This window comes from Lonchura striata, chromosome 2 (genome assembly GCF_050655825.1).
Source record: "Lonchura striata isolate lonStrDom1 chromosome 2, ASM5065582v1, whole genome shotgun sequence".
Taxonomy (NCBI): domain Eukaryota; kingdom Metazoa; phylum Chordata; class Aves; order Passeriformes; family Estrildidae; genus Lonchura; species Lonchura striata.
The window spans coordinates 66,549,863-66,569,732 of record NC_140704.1 but is presented as its reverse complement, the minus strand read 5'-3'; the positions used below and the strand labels follow the sequence as shown (position 1 = coordinate 66,569,732).

Below are 19,870 nucleotides of genomic sequence, written 5' to 3'. Positions count from 1 at the left end.
ATAGGAATACATTCTCCTTAAAAACTAGAAAGTGACTTTGTTTTAGCCTATGTCTTTGAAGTTAAGTCATGACAATCTTGTGAAGCTACAGAACTGACACTTTAGTTTATCTTATGTGTTCAGGACATTCTTTGTTTCTCTAAACCTGTGTGTCAGGGTGATGTAGGTGCAATTTTCATACCTGATTTCTGTGCTGATGTGAAATGTCCCCCCAATACAGTTTGAGGCATTCAGAACCCACCTAACCATAATTTTTGGCACACCTGAATGTGCCAGACTGACAACTGGATTACTTTTATCCACCTGTGAAGTGGCACAGGAGTGGTGCATGATGGGGGATCGAGGCATCTTTCCCTATACATTTGGACAGCAAGTATAACTGCAAAGTGTTCTTTAGGCTTCAAACTAACCCTGCAGGCCTGGACTCTTCCCACTCCATGCCCTTGACCTAAATATGAGTCTGTGAATGGGATATACTTCAATGAAGGAGCCCCTACAAGAACCAGTTGTCTCTGCTCTGTTTCCTTGCTGTGGTGCTGTGATTTCACTGTTGCTATCAGCAAGAAGCAGAACTTGGCAATGGATGCTTTGCCCTTGTAAAGATAACTCATAATTATTGCAGTAGAACAGACCTAGGAAGCATTCAATTCGTGTATAAAGACTGGCTGTCCAACTATGTTTTGCCTCATTTTTTCCCCATCAGCATGAGCAGTAATGCAGTTACTCATGTAATAGGAACATCATGGTACCAGACACAAAATTTTCATCAGGAGATTTCAACTTTAACTGCAGAGAAAATCCTGTTTAGTCTACCTGACCGCTTGGTAGGTTTTCTTTTGTGTTTGTGTGTGCTCTGGGCTGGGCTTTGGCAAATTGCTTGACCTGCTTATGCAGAGAATTTGTACTCTTTTTATTAGCTCTTCCTGAGTCTCTCTTTCCCTACACTCCATTATATTTATTATCATGCTTCTTCTCAGAAGTCTAGGGAAATGACACAAAATGATGTACAAACCAGAAAATATTTATATTTACTGGTTCAGGGGTAGAGCATGTTTAAAAAATTTAATTTCTTTTCTTTCCTGCTGTGGTTCACCAAAAGTTGGAATACCTTGGAAATACCACATTACTCTTCCCTGTAATTAGGAAGCTGTTTGTTTAACAAGACACACGTTTTGGGGCAGATCTGTGCTAAAGCAAGCTACAAAAATTCCATGTAGAAAATACAATATTGTTCTGATTCAGGGTAATATTTTCAAACATCCATGTCATTTAAGAGCCTTTATTCAATTCAAAAAAACCCTGATGTTACTCTAGGGGTAATTCCTGTAAAATGTAAGACACCATTAGGGCTCTCTGTGACTGCCGTGCTTGGCAACACGACCATAAGGAATGGCTGCAAGGCACCCAGCATTGGAGATGGTGGTCTCTGCTGATGCTGGTTCAAAGCCCAAGAGCCCACCTCCCCCAGTGCCAGGGCAGTGTTTGCTGGTCATACACCAGTGCCAGGTGGTGCCTGACATGTGTTTGTTCAGAGGTCCCAGGATGACAACATGAGCTGCCAGAAAATTGGCCTCTGTGGCTCTGTGCCTGAGCCTGACATCAGTCACGTCACAGGTCCTCCCTTCTCCAGCTGTTCTGCTACACCCTGGTGAGACAATCACAGCTGGATGTGCCAAATATTTTCCCAGGTTCTGTCCCTGACTTCCTCCAGCAGCCAGTCACTGGAGTTAGGAGTAGACAGTAGGAGCACAGTTATTGAGAGAGGGCTGGTCCCAAACAAGTGGCTTGTGCAGCAGCCCCAGGCTTGCCCATGCCGCTCTGCTGTCCAGCCTTTTCTCCTCTTTGCATTCCTAGTGGTGTTTCTCTTTCTCTGACTGCCATGTGTAATAATATCAACAGATGAAAAGACCCTGCTGGGCATTAACATTATCATTAATCAGTTAAGAATTTGATTTTGAAGTATTTGAAAAATGAATTCTGCTGATTTTCAGAGAATTAATCTTCTGCTACCACGTTTTTATGGTTATATACAATGCAGCTATTCAAACAAGAGAATGTGAATTATGGACCTGCCTAAGGAGACATTATGTATAAGGTACCATTTTGGAATACTTTTTTATGTAGTAATTTTTTTAAATTTTCCTGGAAATATGCATTTACTAACTTAAAGGGGGAAGAACTTTTTTGTTTGTTTCCAAAGTAACAACAACAATTAGATAAACAGCTTTTTTTTTTTTTGTTTTGTTTTAAATATTCAAAACACTTCCATGGAAGTGTTTTGTTTTAAATATTTTTGTTTTAAATATTCAAAACACTTCCATGGAAGTAAAGAAACTGTTCATTCATGAGGTTATGAAAGTTGGACTCAGTCCAGCTTCCCTTAAAGTCAGTGGCAATGTATCTACTAACTTGGTTCAGGATTTCTGAGTGGTATTTTGTTCCTTTAAAATAACATAGGCTGAGGATCTACCAGCAAATTTTTTGCTGATTTAAAGGGGGAGTTTCAGGGGAATAATCCTGAGTCACACTGGATTCTTTTTTAAATTGAATAAAGGCTCCAGCTAGCACAGATTGCTGTGGAGATTTTTAGGAAAGCTAATTGAGCTATGCCCTAATGTCTTTACTAACTTACAATGGGATAATCATCTCAAAGGAAGCTTTTCAGGATGACTGACCCCCTGTCTGGAATGCCATTCAAGACCTGGGATTTTTTCTCCATCTAATTTTAAGGAACTTTTTCTCCAGATCTAGATGTTGTTACAGACTTTCACTCTTATTTGCACTTACAATGCCCTTTATTAGTTTTAATTATTATCAGTGATGCTTACAGAGAATAGTTGATGTTTATAAAAACCACCAAATGTGTATAAAATCTAACTCAAACTATCTGGCTTCAGGTTAAATGTCAGCAGAATCAGGACTTACGTTTCAGTATGTTCCTCTGCTCCAATTCTTCAGCAGTTGGCCTCTGGCTCAGTCGCCTGCGAAAAAAGTCCAAGATCAGTTTCTGAACCATATCATATTCTCCTCAGTTCTCTGCCTTGAAGAGTCACTTTGGGGTGTGAAAGGCAGAACAGAAAGCACTGACACTGCTCCATTATGTACTTGGTATGCCTGGACCATGCGTGACACACACCACGCTTCGCTTTCGCAGTTTCCGCCGTTTCCAACCCACGAAAGACAAAACACGTTATGTCATCTTAGGCATGACTCTCCCACCTCTACCCCAGGCAGAGCTGCTGAAAGCTAAGCCACACAGATGTCTCCACTTAATTTCCTTCCCTCCATGCCTGCTTCCTGACTTGCACAAGTATTTCTAGCTAGGATCCAGCTAACCCTGTCGCTGCCCTCTCGCCAGCCTCCTGACTGCGCCCCATTGGTTCACACAGAGTTTGAACACACAGACACAGAAAAAACAAGGGACTGTTTGGCAGCACTGAGGGCAGAACAATAGCAACCCTCCTCCTCCTCTTGTGGCTTTTATTAAATCCTATATTGAAGGATCAGTGTGACTTGCTAAGAAACCTGTACATAATAGGATCAACAAAACCCACAATCTAATTACAAATGGGGGTTCTATACATAGGAATGACCTGAATATTCAGAATACAGAGCAAGCACAAAAGGGTCTTTGCAAAACAAAGTAAACCAGAGAGATGACATCAGAAGTCAGCACTGTTGGGCATCCTCATACTCTCATCCAAGTCAATGGGTGTTTTGTCAAGGATACCAATGACACAACAGAGTCTTCTCTTCCTTCAGACTTGGTCACTCAGAGACGTTTCCAGCTTGGGGGCCCCAGCCTCTGTCAACTGGACCAGTTTCCCTGTGAGTAACTGGTTACTGGGCTCTGATAGGAAATGATAAGAATGCTGCATGGCTTCACCTTCTGCAATGAATGTTTCCCCAACCCAGGGCACAGCAGCTCCCTGAAATGGAGCTGGCTCTTCAAGGCTGGACAAGAGATGTCTGACAATGGCTCCTCACCACAGAGGGGCTAAGCTGCTGGTGCATATGCACCCCCAGCTTTCTCCAGAGCCAGGAGCTCACGTGTATGCCAGTTCAAGATCACTGCCCCTCACACTGTGTGCAGAGAACAGGGCTGAACAAGCACTGGGTAGGAGCCCACCTCCTACAACAGCTGTTTGAAGACAGAAGTTTTACAGGCACCTGATTTTACAGTCTGAAGATTGCCATCAGCAGAGGTGATACCAGCCATATGTCATTTGGGGGCACTTTACACCATGAAAACAAACCAGCAGAACACAGCCCTATTTCAGTGTAGAATTTTTAGTCAGGAGCTTTGTCCCTTTCTCACAGCTGACTGAACATTTATCTCATTAGAAAAGTGTTAAAAGGGACAGAAACTGATCCTTAATTCAGAAGTAAAGAATGTCTGCAAAGTACTTTGAAGACAAAAATGCTATTCAAGTGCTTGCTATTAACATCTTTAAGCTATAGTAGCTATGGCTAATAGGAGACTTTGCCTTAGGACTGTGAAGCAATTAAAACGACTTCATTTCTAGAATCACATGAGAACCAAAAAAGAAAAAGTTGCCACTTTTAGCCCCATGCACATGTCTGCAGGAACTGTATTATAAATGCTTTTAATCCCCCATGTCATGATGCTTTTCAAGAGGATGTATCGGAGGGATGTTCAGGATGAACTTCAGCCATCCAGCACGTGGATGGCTTCTACAGAAACAAATATCATAGTAAAAGGAGAAAGAAAAAAACCCTCCCCAAAAGTCATCCAGTTTCCAAGAAAACAGGGACTGAAGGACACTGTTCTGTCATGAACAGTTCACACTAGGACATGTCTAATGGAAGGCAGAAGTTTTATCTACCTACAGAAGTGATTTGCAGCAAGGATCACATCTTCCATTGGCTTAGTGAGGTACCTGCCATGAAGTAGATGCAGTTAAACTAAGCTTTCACTGCATGTTACCATGTCATTGCTTTCACACAAGAGGACAGATTTTCTCCAAGTATGCCCTTGTTATCTGTGCCTGCTACTCCTGTGCTGCTCAGGACCTACAGACCATGGGATTCTTCCCCACACTGTCTGGTAGGGCCCCAAGTGAACGCCATCTAAGGATACCTGTGTTCTCCATCAAGAGTCAAATTACTTTGTGGATCCCATTATCCACCCTTTTCAGTCTGCAGAGAACTCCTGCCTAAATGGTGACTGCCACTTTTAAGTGATGCACAGCAGAAAAAGCCATGCCACTTTGGATAGATTCATTCATGGATCAGCAATCACTTCTGGAGTTTTATAATCCCAAGTTTCTAATAATGTGACTTAGGCAGTAGGAAAAACCAAGGTATTCTTGTAGTAGAACAAAATCTTAATTAGTCCTTACAGTGCAAATAGTAAAGCAGCATTGGAGGATGAACAAAGTCATGAATAGAAGCCATGAATAGAAGTTCCTGGGCTCCAGTACCAGTGTCTGCTTTCATCTCCATGAACTGCTCTTACATTCCAATTTCCATCATCCTTTGGGACTGTCTGAGCCTGCTCCTGCTCCTTCAAGTCCCTCCTTGATGAGTTCTTCAAATAAACCCAGCCCCTTCCACAGACCTTCCTTTCCAAGCTCTCAGATTATCTCTTCTCATGGCCTCTTGCTCATTTATTTTAATTCTGTCTCATGCTGTTACAGTTCTGCCCCCAAACTATTGGGGCTTACAAACACCTCCACCAGCTCCTCAGAACAGCACCATCTAAGCTCTTGTTTCTTGCTGCCTACTTTCTAGGCTTGCCAGATGTTGAAAGCTGTTGACATCTCTGTTAATCTTTGAAAATCTTGATACCAGTTACAGATAATGTAAATCAAGAAACGCTAGCAGCTCTTGCTTTATTACTATGGCTGCAAAGACACAGGTTTTTTCTTCCACACTTACTTTCAGTAAACCATCTCTAGCATATAGCTCTGACCTTGGCAAACATCAGTGGTGATAGCTCCCCTCTTCTGCCTTCCTTCCTGTCCTGCCCAGAATAAAAAGTTGTTAATAAAGCCCACCTAGCTTGCACAGGTTGATTTCAGTAGTTTGATTGCTGGCTTACTGCTGTGCCTTATTTCATTTAACATCACACAGGCTGCATGAGGCAGTCAGGAGGCCACAGGTTAGGAAAAAAGTGTCTCATTAGCAGCACAATTGGAATAAATGGGAGAAAATGGAGGTGAGGAAGGAACCTGGTGCCACAGCAAAGAATGGATCTGCTGGTGCAAACTGTAAGGATGGAGGGAGATGTGTGGTGCTGCTGTTGATCAGAAAGGTAACTCTGGCTGTTCCATCAAACTGAGTGCAGGTGTCTGACCAAGGAACAGGGGAGACAGACCTCAACAAGTAACCACCTCTGACAGCACTTTCTGTATTTAGAATGTTCACGTGTGAACATGCCTGACCTTCACTGTGCCATCCATACAGTTTTGCAATATGCTTCAGGCGGCATTCAATAAGATGGGAAAAGTTTTTGTAATTTGTGCTTTACAATGTATTGCTTGGTTTATACTCCATACATTTCTGCAATATTGATTGCAACAGTTTTGCAAATACTCTGCGACAAAGGTTTTACTACAAAGGAAACTGTCCTAAGATTTATGGTGACATATGGAAAGCTTTGCTGAGATTTCACTGAAAAAATAATATCCAAATGAGATTGTCAGTAAAAAAAAAAAGTTTGCTCACATTTAAAAAGATAAACTTGACAGCAAACCAATTTTCTGAATAAATTCTTTGCATGATCAAATGCATCACACTCCTTGTGTTAGACAATAAGAGCTGAGCAGTTCTTCATAAGGACAGTGTATAGTGAGGCTTATTTTGTTGTGTGTTTTTATTTTTTTTTGTTTGTTTTCTTGTTCTTTTGAATTTGCTCTGGGCTGGGCTGGTCACATTCTGGCAGATAAGTAGGAGTTTGGGGCCAGAAGGGACCATCATGCAAAATTAACTGCTGTAGATCTCAAATATTGGCTGGTCTGGGTGTAATCTCCTCAGGGACCAACAGGAAAGAAAGGCAGCATTTTCACTGATTGATGCTACTGTTGGAGCCTCCCCAGCAAAATGAGAACTCAGAATGAAAAGTTTCTGCTCCATGTGTCAGTGTTCTGCAGGAACAATAAAAGGAAAAACATCTCCTTGGGCATGACAAAACACTCAAATGAAGTACACAGTGACACTCACCCTGCTCTGCAGTGTGGCCACTCCCCAAGGGCTCTCAGGACAGCAGCCAACCCGTTGTGGGGCCTTGGCTCAGATTTTTGCAGCCCTTTTGTCTGGCAGCACCTTTGAAGTGAGATGCTCCTGGCCGCCTAGGGTGTCCCCTACCAGGAGTCCTGGGTTTTCTCTCCTTGATCTCTTCTTTTGCTGTGGATGAGCTCCAAGAAAAAGCTGGTTCATGCCATCCAGCTTGTTGTGTGAACAGGATGATGTGGGGTATGTGTTTTCTGTGTACCAGGAATTCATCTTTGCCTCTGTCCAGAGGACAAGAGAATTTAAGAGCCTAGTGTGGGGTCACATGCAAGTATAATGGCTGGATATAACACAGGGCTTGCTGGAAAATGATTCCCCACACACTTGGCAGACATATTAACTGTGAATGTTTGCAGACACGAAAGGCAGAATTTAGCAGCAATCCAGTGCTTGAATGGCGACATCTGGTGTGTGGGAACCATGAACAGGACTGGTGGACATGACAAGGCACACAGCAGGATGTTGAGATGTCCAGAATATCCCCAAGGCACCTCTGAGCCAAGTCATGCTCACACAGTTGTTCCTCATGACTTAAGTCAACCTGATGTAAAATAACTTCTGAGCACAGTGGGGCATAACCTCTGGAGCAACTTCTGAATTAATTCTGTATGTGCAAATATCTTTAATCAGTTGCAACTGCATTCATACTACCCTAGACATTGCTCTAACAGAGCAGTAAATCTGAGCTGGGCACATGAGAAGCCAGCTGCTACAAAGAACTACTTGTCATGTTGCTCTTCAGTTGATATAAATGAGCATGAATGAAGCCAGTAGAACTGTGCTGATTTACATCAGCAAAATAATTCCACATGAGGAAAATTCAATGGGAGTAATGAGTCTTAATTTACCTTGCCTTTCTCCAAAAGATAGCAGATAGCAAAGCAGAACTGATGAAGTAAAGGCTGTCAGGGGCTTTTTGCACTCCCATGCCATGTACAGAAAATTCAGGGAAAAATAGAAGAGAAGAATATCTTGTATTTGTTTCTACCAGTTAACTGTTAGCAGAAGGTAGGAATTAATTACCTCCTTTCCTCACATCACTGCACAATGAGCAAAAAATAATTGTAAGCCTGGAAGTTCACTTTCTCTGAAGTGTCAACACAGATTTTGCCAGACAGACTGTAGCGTCTACAGAGGACTATCATTCTCCTAAACAGGATGTATAAAATGGGATTAAATGCAGTTTTATCAATGAGTGAATAAACTGAAGGCATATTAAATAGAAAATCTCTACCCAAAGAAGCAAGTGTAACAGTTTTATACCAATAAAATTCTTGTACTACACTCCATTAAGATGTTTGTTAATCTGTAGGATTATTACATTCTTTAAGTTCACAGGTAAACTGACAAGTCTCCTGGTAGCAGTCATGATAATACACTTTATAACTCCTTTTTCTGAGAAATTAGGGCAATAAAACCATAAGGAGTGTTTGCCACGATTCAGTTATCATGTAATGACTGCTCTCCACTTCCCTGTTGATTTAAAATATTTAGCCTCTGGGAGATGGTGATGCTTCTGCAGCTATAAAGGAAGCCTGTGGCAATGACTAAAGCAGACCAACGTGGGCAGAGATGCCTGTTCATCCCTAGGAAAATGGGTGAAACACCATTGGGATGGTTTAGCAGAGAACCAGTTAGACAATTTTGGTAGGAAGTGTTTGCTTTTGGTGGAAGTCTAAAAAGCTGCTAAGTATCAGTTGAAGATAAAAATACTTTCTGATGGTGCCTTACTGGCAATGTACTACTTCTGCCTTAGTATACCAGTGTCTTCCCTGGATTTTTGATCGTGTTCCCTTGATATTTGATCCAGGATAGCTACAACAGTCCCATAACCCTGAGGAGAGAGGCAATACTTTTGCTCAGCATTAGTGCACTGCAAGAAGTACAGAACAGTCTGGAATACGAGCCAACCAAATTATATTTCCCATAACACATCTGCAGTTGTGTTTCCAGCTGGGCTCTACAGGAAAATCAGATTTACAACTGAAATTATTCAGACTTTAATTCAGGCTCTAAGCAATCATTTACTACCCCCCAAAATTATCCTTATCCCAGACTTGATTTTGTGTTGAGAAACAGCTTCAATGTAGACTTTAAAGCTCCGATTAATCTAGATTGCAGTGAGGATTTTTGGGAAAACTAATCAGCAAATTTTCTGCTTGCTCAAGCATCTGTGTATAGTGAGAAATATAACCAAGCTGGCTCTTTGTTTAAAACTCTTACAACTGACCAATTTGTTTTCCCATTCTTTAGATCATGCGAATCTATTCTTGAGTCATGGCTCAAATGATGCCATTTTTTCTGGTTCAGCTCACTGAGGGATTGAATTATTATGATTTTGATTTATTCTTTGGAAAGTTACAAACTTCCTGAGAAAGAACTGTCTGGCCAGAGTAGGTCTCCTGGGAAGATAAAATCATATTCAAAATGTTGATTTTGACAATTCATTATGTTTGCATAAGGTTAAAATCTTGTTCATCATATATGGAACAAATTTCTTTAAAATACCCAAATAAAGCAGAGTTATTTTGGGCCATGAACTCTGTATTTTGCCAAAAGAAATGAAGCAATGAGTAGATAGCCCTATAACTCTAACTAGAAACACTGTGAATAATGACATACCCAGGTAATCAGTCTTCCATTAGACCACTATAACAATGCAGACACCTGCATTTTCCCAAGGAATTACTTCTGTTCTTTTCTAAAGATAATGCCAAGCAGTGATAGACATACAAATCTAGATTTTTCCCCTGTGTTCAATAACTGGGAGATTCCTACTGGTTTGTGGAACATTGCAAGACCATGCCTCACACCTCAAGCTCTAAAATGGAGCCTGCTCCATTTCATTACTGTGCTATTCCATTAACGTCAAAGCTCTCAGCCAAATGCTAGCTGTTCACATAAAATATGTTCATGTAAGTTTAAATTATTAAAAAAAAAAAGGCATGGCTAAATTAAGATAGCTATACCACACAAGCTTTGCAGCATTACTTTTCAAATCTCTAACCCATAGTTGCAAGAACAAAATATCCAACAACTGCACTAGGAAACAAAGAACAATCCTTTTTAGAAGAGGGAATTTATTATGTATCTAATTCAAGAATGTATTTTTGGAACAATAAAAACGGGATATTTTTGAGTACTAGATATCCAGAGTGAAAAATGCTGGTTGAAAATCTAAAGCATGCCAGAAAAAACAGATGGATGTTAGGACCCATTGTAATAGAGAAAGAAAATGTTCTAAAATGTTAGTGATTGTCCTTCTGTTGTCTATACAGCATTGTGAGAAGACACTTGCTTCACCAAATGTGATAATATTGAATTAAAAGCTGATTTTACAAAGCTACAGATATCCTAATTCACAGTTCAAGGTCAATCTGTGAATGACTTGAGTAAAATGGCACCAAAAATAATCAATTTACGCTGAACAGATATGCTTGCTGTCTTCACCTACAGGAATTATTGAATGGTTGTTTTAAAATCTCTCTAAGTATTATTGCTTAGTCTCTGTGAACAAACATACATATGGCAGTAAATAAAAGTTAGCTACACTCTTAAAAGAAAAACCATCTTCAAGTATGAGCCAGAAGAGCAGAATCCCCTTTCTCTATTGGAATTTTCCTCACCCTGGCTTCTGATGCTCAGGGAAGCTTGGATGTTAGAACATATTTGATATAGGATTAAACCAGTTATTCCTCTGTGTATGTGGCATGGCCTTGGGATGGAGACAAAAAGCAATGCTTTAGGTGGGAAGATATTCTGGGGGACCAGGGAAGAAAACATGGAGGGAGGCTGAGGGGGTGACAATGAAAGTACAGCCCCACTCTCCAAAACTTTTAAAGCCCCAGTATCTTCCCCAGCAACACTCTTCTAAGGATCCTCTTCTGAGAAATCTGCTGCCACAAACTTTAATGCAACCTACCCTGAGAAGCAGCTGCTGGCTCTGAGGAAGGGTTGAGGGCTGAAACACATCATGGAGGAACCATCTTCCCTAAGTTTACTTACCTTCAAGATCCCCGATGGGCCTCTGTGGACCACAGTGACTGACACGACCTGTGCATTAGCAGGTATGTTACACTTCTAGCACTGCCAATAAGGAATTTGCTTAATGAAAAAAGCAGCACCTTATCTTCTTATTCACATATGCACTAACACAATATTAACCCTAAAACATCAAGCCAGGAATATTTTAAACATGTAAACAAATAAACCAACTTTGCCTGGCAGTCCAAGTAATCTGTGACCATCATGGAAAATCTCTATCCAAAATGCAAAAAGCTGTTCATTTTAAGAAGGAAATCTAGGTGGGGAACTTCACCAGCAAGCTGATGTCAATCTCAACATATACACAGCCAACTTAATAAAGTCTCCTCTGTTACCATAGCAGCTACATACCACTCAAAGTACAGAGAGAGGAATTACCATAGAATGGTTTGGGTTGGAAAGGACCTTAATGATTATCTAGTTCCAACCCTCCTGCCACAGGACCAGGCTGCTCAAAGCCCCACCCAACCTGGCCTTGAACATTTCCAGGGACGAGAGTACCTCGCTTCTCTGGGCAACCTGTTCCAGTGTCTCGTTAGCCTCACAGAAAAGAATTTCTTACTCATATTTAATCCAAATCCACTGTTTTTCAGTGTAAAGCCATTCCTCCTAGTCCACACTTTTTACATGCCCTTGTAAAAAGTCCCTCTCTATCTCTATTAAGAAACCCATTTAGGCACTGTAAAGTCTCCCTGGAGCCTTCTTTTCTCCAGGCTGAACAACCCCAGCTCTCTTGGCCTGTATCACATACACCCCCTCAGCATATTAGTTTGTTGTAGACCATGTTACCAGTGCGAGCATGAAGAAAGGCAAATGAACAATAGTGCAAGTATAAAATTCATCTCCAAGAAGGCACTTTACACTGGTAATGTAAAAAAAAAAAAAAAAAAAAAGCAGCTCACACTCTTTCTGCTAAATGAATCAAAAGCTAAAATACTCAGTGACTTGGAACAGCCACAATATAGGAACTCTAAATAAAAGCTTTTATAACAGAAGTTGGCAGTTCAAAATCACAATAATTCCGTTTCTAATAGAAAAGATGCATAGGAAATAGCATGGTGCCCATACTATGTCTTGTTACTGAAGTGGAAAATTCCTGGAAGTAAACAGATTTGAGAGCTTTAAGAGCAATTAACTATTTTGTGACAGAGGGATTTCAGTTCCTCAGATTGTGGGATTTCAGATCCCCAGACTTCATGAAAGGCAGGTGATAAATAGTAGTAACTTTTTGCAAAGGGCTGTGCCTAAAATTTTCACTTGAAGATTAAGAATTAGGACTGGCGGAAATGTTTGTGACAAACTAAAATTGCTGGAAAACTGAGTTCTAGAAAGTCAGAAACTATCTGCAAGGTGAGGTCAAACTTAGTGAGTAGTTTCAGCTGAAAAAAAAACAATTCACTAGATACACTTTTCTCAAACCCAATACAATTTAAAAAGCATTAAAAATGCACTAGACATATTTAATTCTGACCTGAAATGCTAGTTTTCCATGTGTAATAAAAAAATTAATGATGCTTGCTATTTTTAGTTAGTTTTCTCTACTCCACTTGTTAATTATTTTGTTCCATTTGAGTACCAAATGCAAAAAAAATCCATTATTCAGCCAAGTCCAGTAGACACAACTCTCCTTCCAATAACTGTTATAGTGATTCCAAGCACAAATCTACTGAGGTGGATTACAAGGAGAACTCTCCCCAGCACTTGCATTGCAAACTTTGGTGCAGGTGCCCCAGTTATTCCTCCTATTTAATGGGATACCTGCTGGTCAGACCAGGTCTTTGCACATGTTTTACAACATTGATTCTTATGTATCTGCATCACCAGCTGCAGAAGAATTTCTTATCTTTCTAGAGAATGTAATGTTTCACCACCCTATTCAGAGATTTGCCCATTATACAAATTCCCAGCCAGTGTGTATTTAACACCTTCACTGCCAGAGCCAACTTCTGATTCTATGCGTTAGCAAAAGTCAGAAACAATTTTTTAAAAAATTCTGGCATCTCGTGGAACATCAGTGAAAACATGCAGCACTAGAGACAGAAAACAGCAAAAATGTCTAGCTTTAAAAACAAAACCAGATCAAATTATTTACCTGGTTAAAATCAAAAAAACCTCATGCCTTAGGAAACTGCATATTTGTTATTTTGAAAAGATATTACATATGATTATTCCACAATTATACAATCACCTTTAGGTTCAAATCTAGTGGCCTAAAAGCATGACAAAATTTTTTTTACTCAGGAGAATTCTTGTCCCATCTGCCTTTTCTTCTCTTGAAGTTACCAAGATATACATAATTACCTGGAGGTTAAATTTGGACTACAAAGTGATAAGCTTTCTTTCTGTTGTTCCTTTGTACATATTTCCACAGCAAAACAAATGGAATGCTATAAAGAGGCTTATCACATCAAATAGGGAATTAGCAGCAGGAATCAATAATCTCCGAAGTAACAAATATCCTATTTCCAGGCAAATACACTTAACTTCAAAATAAACAACTCCCCCTTTGTGAAACAAAAGACTTCCAGAGGGACATTCAAACCCTCTGTGCAATGTTGAGCAGGTTGTAGCCTTTCTCTTTGACCCCTACATAGTGTGACATCGGCTTTTTACATTTTCTCCCTGAAATTTTGAGAACTCAGTTCAGCCCCCACTGAAGTTTCTCCACACTCAGTTTTCTGACTACTATCAGGTGCCTGCACACCCCCCTGTTCCACCTGACACTTCATCAATGTGAAAACTTGCTTCATTACCACAGTCTAACTGCTGGGGTGATACCAGTATTCTTTACATTATTTTTCCACTAACTAGAGGTGATATTGAACTGTGGAGGGGGAGAAATGCCCAATGACATCTTCCTTGTATAAAATAGGAGAGAAAACTATTCCTGGCTCTGTTGGCCTAAAGAAAAATTTTTCCTTTACACTTCAGACACTTCACTTCTTAAATCTCATTGGGAAAGTGTTGTAGATATCTTCCCTGTTACAGTTCAAGTGAGGGTGCTATCAAAGTCCACATTTTTTGCAATTGTTTGCTCTCTAAAGAAAGACTTACATTGGTGACTGTTTTTTGAGCTCCTGACTGAATAGCTTTGCAGCTGGTATTCCAGCAGAAAGGCTGAAGAGAATTAATATTTAAAATACTTTGTACTCAAGCTGAGCACAGTATGTTTGTTCATGGCTGCTGACATGCCATAGGAGAAGCCTGGATTTCCCTGCAGGGCACATTCAAATGCCAATACTGAAATACCTCTGTCCTGGGCATTTAGTGCCCTGGTTTTGTTGCATACACTTTTTTCTGCATATCTAGCTGCAGTGATGACAAGGTCAGGGGACTTGGAAAAAAGCAGCAAAGGAAATCATCACAATTGCCAGGACAAAAATCCCTTCTGAGTATTTACTGATGATGCACAAAATGGTCATAAGGCTGGAAACTACACCTACTGCTATGAGAAGCTGCAAATTGGACTAAAACATGCTGGCTAGGATGGCCTGGGCAAACAGACCTAGTGTCTGCTTCCCAGTTTTGCTCATCTTCTTTATTACTTTAAAACATGCAATTTCTCATTCATCCACATTGAGCAGAAGTAAAAGGATATACCCTCTCAGGCCCTCCTTCCAGCCCCAATAGCCACAGCCGTGTGGACTTGTGTTTTGCTTTACAAGCAGATTGAATTTACATCTGGACCCTATAGTTTATTGGGTGGTAAGCCTACTCTTATGACTGGAGATTATCTAATGCTAATAACAACTCTGCTCTGCTGAGACTGGCTAATGAACACCAGCTGCTAAGGAGCACGGGTGGGAGGGATATTCACAACTGCTACACTCTGACAGCTTTTCAAACACCTCTGAGCAGTGGTTTTAGCAAAATGTACATTAAATACACACTTCCACTCCATTGTACAGAACACTCCTGTACAATGTATTACTGCAGATCCCTGCTGAAGGAAGTTGGGTGTCTGGGGTTGATTTCCTTGTGCATGCAGCATGTCTGTGAGATGTTCTTGTTTAAAAACTGAGTCCTGGTAACTTTTTCCGTAGAGCAGAACACAGGAGTTTTGTTGCAAGAGCTAATCCCACACTCTCTTGGGATTGAAGTAAGATAGAGACTCTTACAGTCTACATGGCATAGCATGTAGACTGTAAGAGTCAAAGCATTTGTCAAAGTTTGTGACCTGGCTAAATTGTCTGTGCTGGCATAGCCACTGTGCAATAAGCCAAATCAGTAGAAACTACTCAAGAATTGCAGCAGAATAGCTTTATGAAATATATTCATGGAAACCTTAGGCTACAGAGAGTGAAGGGAATCAGGATTTGGGGAAGTCTAAGACAGAATCTGGCCAAAGGCACACAAAAAAAATCAGCCAACAATGTCATACACTTCAAAACCCAAAGACATTGCTAAGACACATTGACACTGTCGGTTCTTTTGATACCTCGTGTTATCACAGAATGGTGAGTTTAGCAGGGATCTCTGAAGCCCATCTGATCCAACCCCACTGCTCAAGCAGGGCTGCCTAGAGCTGGGACTGTGTCCAAATGACTTTTGAATATGTCTGCAGAGAGAAATTTCACAATCCCCCATGCCAACCTGTGGCAGTGTTTGGTCACCCTCAGAGCAGAAATAGTTACTGATGTTCAGAGGAAACCTACTTGTTTTGTTTGTGCTTGTTGTCTCTGGTCCTGTCACCAGGCCCCACTGAGGAGTGCCTGGCTCTGTCCCCACTGTACTCTTCCTTCAGGTATTTATACACATTGATAAGATCTCCTGAGCCTTTTATCTGGACTCAACAGTCTCAGCTCTCTCAGATGCTCTCCACAGGGAGGATGCTCCAGTTCATCATCTCCATCATCTTTGTGACCCTTCGTTGGACTCATTCTCATATGCCCATATCTCTTTTCTACAGAGGAGTTTTGATGATCCTTGCAGATCCCTTTCAGCTCAGAATATGCTGTGATTCTGAGCCAGAAGTCGACACATCACTCCAGATGTGGCCTCACCAGTGCTCAGTAGAGTGGAAAGACAACATTCCTTGGTCTTCTGGCAATAATTTTTCTAATGCAGCCCAGTATACTATTAGGCATTTTCCTCCCCCTCCCACCAAGTTGCTGGCTGATGTCCAACTTCATGTCCATCAGGACCTCCAGATCCTTTTCTGCCAAGCTGCTCTCCAGCTAGGTAGCTCCCCACATTACTGGTGCATGGGGTTCCTTCCTAGGTCAGCAAGTAGCACCTGCATTTGATGAACTTTATGAGATTTTTGCCAGCCCATTTCTCCAGTTTGTCAAGGTCCCTCTGGATGGCAGTGCTATCCTGCAGTGCATCACCTACACCCCCCAGTTTGGTGTCACCAGCAAGTTTGCTGAGGATATGCTGTGCCTGTCATCCAGATCATTAATGAAGGTTGTTAAAGAGGACTGCTAGGTACTGGAGTCCAACTAGACTTTGTGCCACAGAACACCAGCCTCTGCACTGGATGCGTAAATGGATTGAAAAGTCTGAGTGGCTGGGCCTGTTATTGGAGACGGTGTTGAAAGCCTTACTGAAATCTACACAGACATTACATACTACTCCTTGGTTGTCCACCAGGTCAGTAATTTCACAAATTCATCACATTGATCAAGCATGACTTGCCCTTGTGAATTCACGTTGACTACTGCTGACTTTTTTGTCCTTTACATGCCTGAATATGGTTTCCAGGATTAATTTCTCCATCACCTTCCTAGTGATGAATGCGAGGTCAACTGGCCTATAATTCCCTGACTTCTCTTTGAATATAGGACTGACATTTGCTTTCCTTCTTGTCTTTGAGCACTTCTCCCAGCTGACATGATCAGCCAAAGGAATGTTAAAGAAAATAAGGATAGCACTGAATCTTCAGTAATGCTGGGTCAAATCCATCCTTTCATTTATACTTTTATGCTGAATAGTGAGGCAGCACTGGTCTCTGGAAGATTTTAACACATGCCCTAATTGTTAAAACATGACATGACAAGTGCACAGAACTGAGAGAAAGGCAAGGTACAGTGATGGGCAGGTGGGAGAATCAATTCTGAGGCAGTAAAGTGTGCAACCATGAGGAAGGATGCTGAGACAAGGATGCTGAAATGTCATGCCTGGTATTCATCCACTGATGCTTTGCATTTCCCCATCACTGTTTTGATATCTGCTCCAAAATCCTTCAGACTGAGGTGAAGTGCTGCATGATATCTTGAACCATGGTGGGGTGGTGGGGGCTACTAGCATTACTGAAATGCAGTGAGAAATAAGACAGAATAAAGACTCTCAAGAGAATTAGTCAAGACAGAGAGAAATAAAAGTGCCTCCCAAGAAAGTGTTATGTGTTGGTTTTCAGAGGCAAAAATCATATTTCCATCACTGAGCCTTTTTAATGTCATATCACATTAGAAAACATGATGGAGCCCTTTTCTGGCACTAAACACTGAAGTGCAAAATATTGGCAGCTCTTTTAACTGCAGTAGAGTATTAGATTTTCTTTTCTAGTGTAGTCTGAAGGGGAAGATGAAATGGATGGTTGAATATCACATGGCTCTATAATGCTTGCAATTGCCCAGGTGCCTATCTTATAATTTATGTCTGCTCGAACAAGGGAAGGGTGAATGGATCTATCACAACCTGAGGGTAAAGGATATCAGGCGTTTGCACTCGGCTGTTAACCAGGAAACAGTAGAGTCACAGGGGATGCTCTGGCTTTGGAACATCAGCCACTCCTTTCCCTAAAAGTAGCAGAGGGAGGTTTTGGGATCAGTTGGGAAATCCCACGATGAGGAGATGTAAAGGCACCAAACTCTTGTCAGAGAAGTTTCTCCCCACTTTGAGACTGATATCCAGATCCAAACAAACAACTTCCTTTCAGAGGGGCTGCCTGCCCTCTTTCTTTTATAGCTGAACCTTGGATATTAAAGCTTCCCCAGGGCAGAGAAGTCCCTGTATAGGGGCACAGGGTGCTCTGGGAAAGCCAGAATTGGAGCACAGTTTGGGTAATCCAAGTTCCCAGTGCAGCCAGAGGCTGAAGGAGCTTGTTTCCCATGCTGATTACAGGTTTAACTGGAGGTGGGCCAGCTGATGGGGCTATGAAAATACCTTCATGGCAGATGACCAGGGACCTTTCTCTGTACCTTCTATGAAGGGCTCCCAAGGAGGGAGTTTACTCACATTTTACAAATAGCAGCCTTCCAGTACCTTAAGGGGGTCCACAAGAGAGACGGAGAGGGACTTTTCACAAGGGCATTGTCACAGGACAATGGGAATGGCTTTAAACTGACAGAGGGAGGGTTTAGATATGGTATTAGGAAAAAAAGTATTTGCTGTGGGGATAGTGAGGCACTGAAACAAATTCTCCGTAAAAGTGGTGCATACCCCATCCCTGGAAGTGTTCAAGGTCAGGCTGGATGGGGCTTTGAGCACCCTGGTCTAGTGGGAGATGTCTCTGTCTATGGCAGGGAAGTTAAAATCAGGTGGTCTTTAAGGTCCCTTCCAAACCAAAGCATTCTATGATGCCATGAATCTGTGACCTCCCTGCATGCTCCCCTAATGGGTCTGGGTGCACCCAAGCTGCCATCTGCCACCCCACCAGGTAAATGATGTCCCTGATCATGTAGAAGAGACAGGTCTCTGGTCCAGGAGCCATGCCTGCTCCCCAGTGAAGAAGTAGGCTGGTGCCTCTGCAGCCCCTGATGTTTGAGATCAGGGTCCCTGCTTGCAAGGCTTTTAAATCAAAGCCAGCTGATTGCAGGGAGGCAGGAAGACTGTTTCTGTCTCAATCACTACAATAAAGGAAATCTTGAAGGCTTTTTCAGCATGCTGAAAAACTCCAATATTCTGCAGGATAAATAGTCTAGCCTGACATTATAGGTGCTTGCTCATTGAGCAAATACAATATATTGAATCCTTATTTTATTAATTATTCATTAACCAGTAGTGTTGCTGCCTCCTGAATTCAGAGATGTCAGTGAAGAACCAGGTTACTGAATTAATCTTGATGCTAATGTGCTTTCCCTGTAGTTTGCTGGTTTGTTATTTATTATCAGAAAGGCAAGTAATGAATATTACTGGCTGCACACTTAGAGACACATTGATGTGGTCTACCACACATGAGAACACTGAAGTTATTAACACAAATGGTAATTTGACATGGTCAGGTCTGGGGCTAAGGACTTAGTTTAATTCCCACATATGGTCTGTGCAGTGCTTGTGAATCCCAATGCATTGAAACAGGAGCCCAATTCTTATCCAAACCTGCCTCTAAAATACTAGTTGTTATTTTTCTGCAAAGGAAGGACTCCATCTCTCAGGACACTTAGTCCTACACAAAAATAACCATTAAATTTTATTGACTCTTCTTCAGAAAGTCACCTCTGTTTACTCACATACAACAGCCTGCACATGAAACTCCAGAGTTTCTAGGTATAGATGGATGACTGTGCACACAAGCCAGACTTACTCCTCAAACAGTTCTCCTTGTACTCACAGTGATAGCCACAGGGGACACATGAGCACATATATAAACACAACTTTTAAATCCTGACTTGGATCAGCTTTTAAATAC

At 41.4% G+C, this 19,870-nt stretch overlaps 1 protein-coding gene across 11 annotated transcripts in view; it reads right to left on the bottom strand.

Annotated features, from left to right (window-relative positions):
- PHACTR1 (phosphatase and actin regulator 1) overlaps positions 1 to 19,870 on the bottom strand; it is a 299,654-nt gene that overhangs the window by 18,790 nt on the left and 260,994 nt on the right. For all 11 annotated transcript variants that reach the window (XM_021536496.4, XM_021536498.4, XM_021536503.4 and 8 more), the window contains one exon: positions 2,926 to 2,981. In XM_021536496.4, coding sequence (XP_021392171.1) covers positions 2,926 to 2,981 — 56 coding nt within the window. The remainder of the gene's footprint in view (positions 1 to 2,925; positions 2,982 to 19,870) is intronic.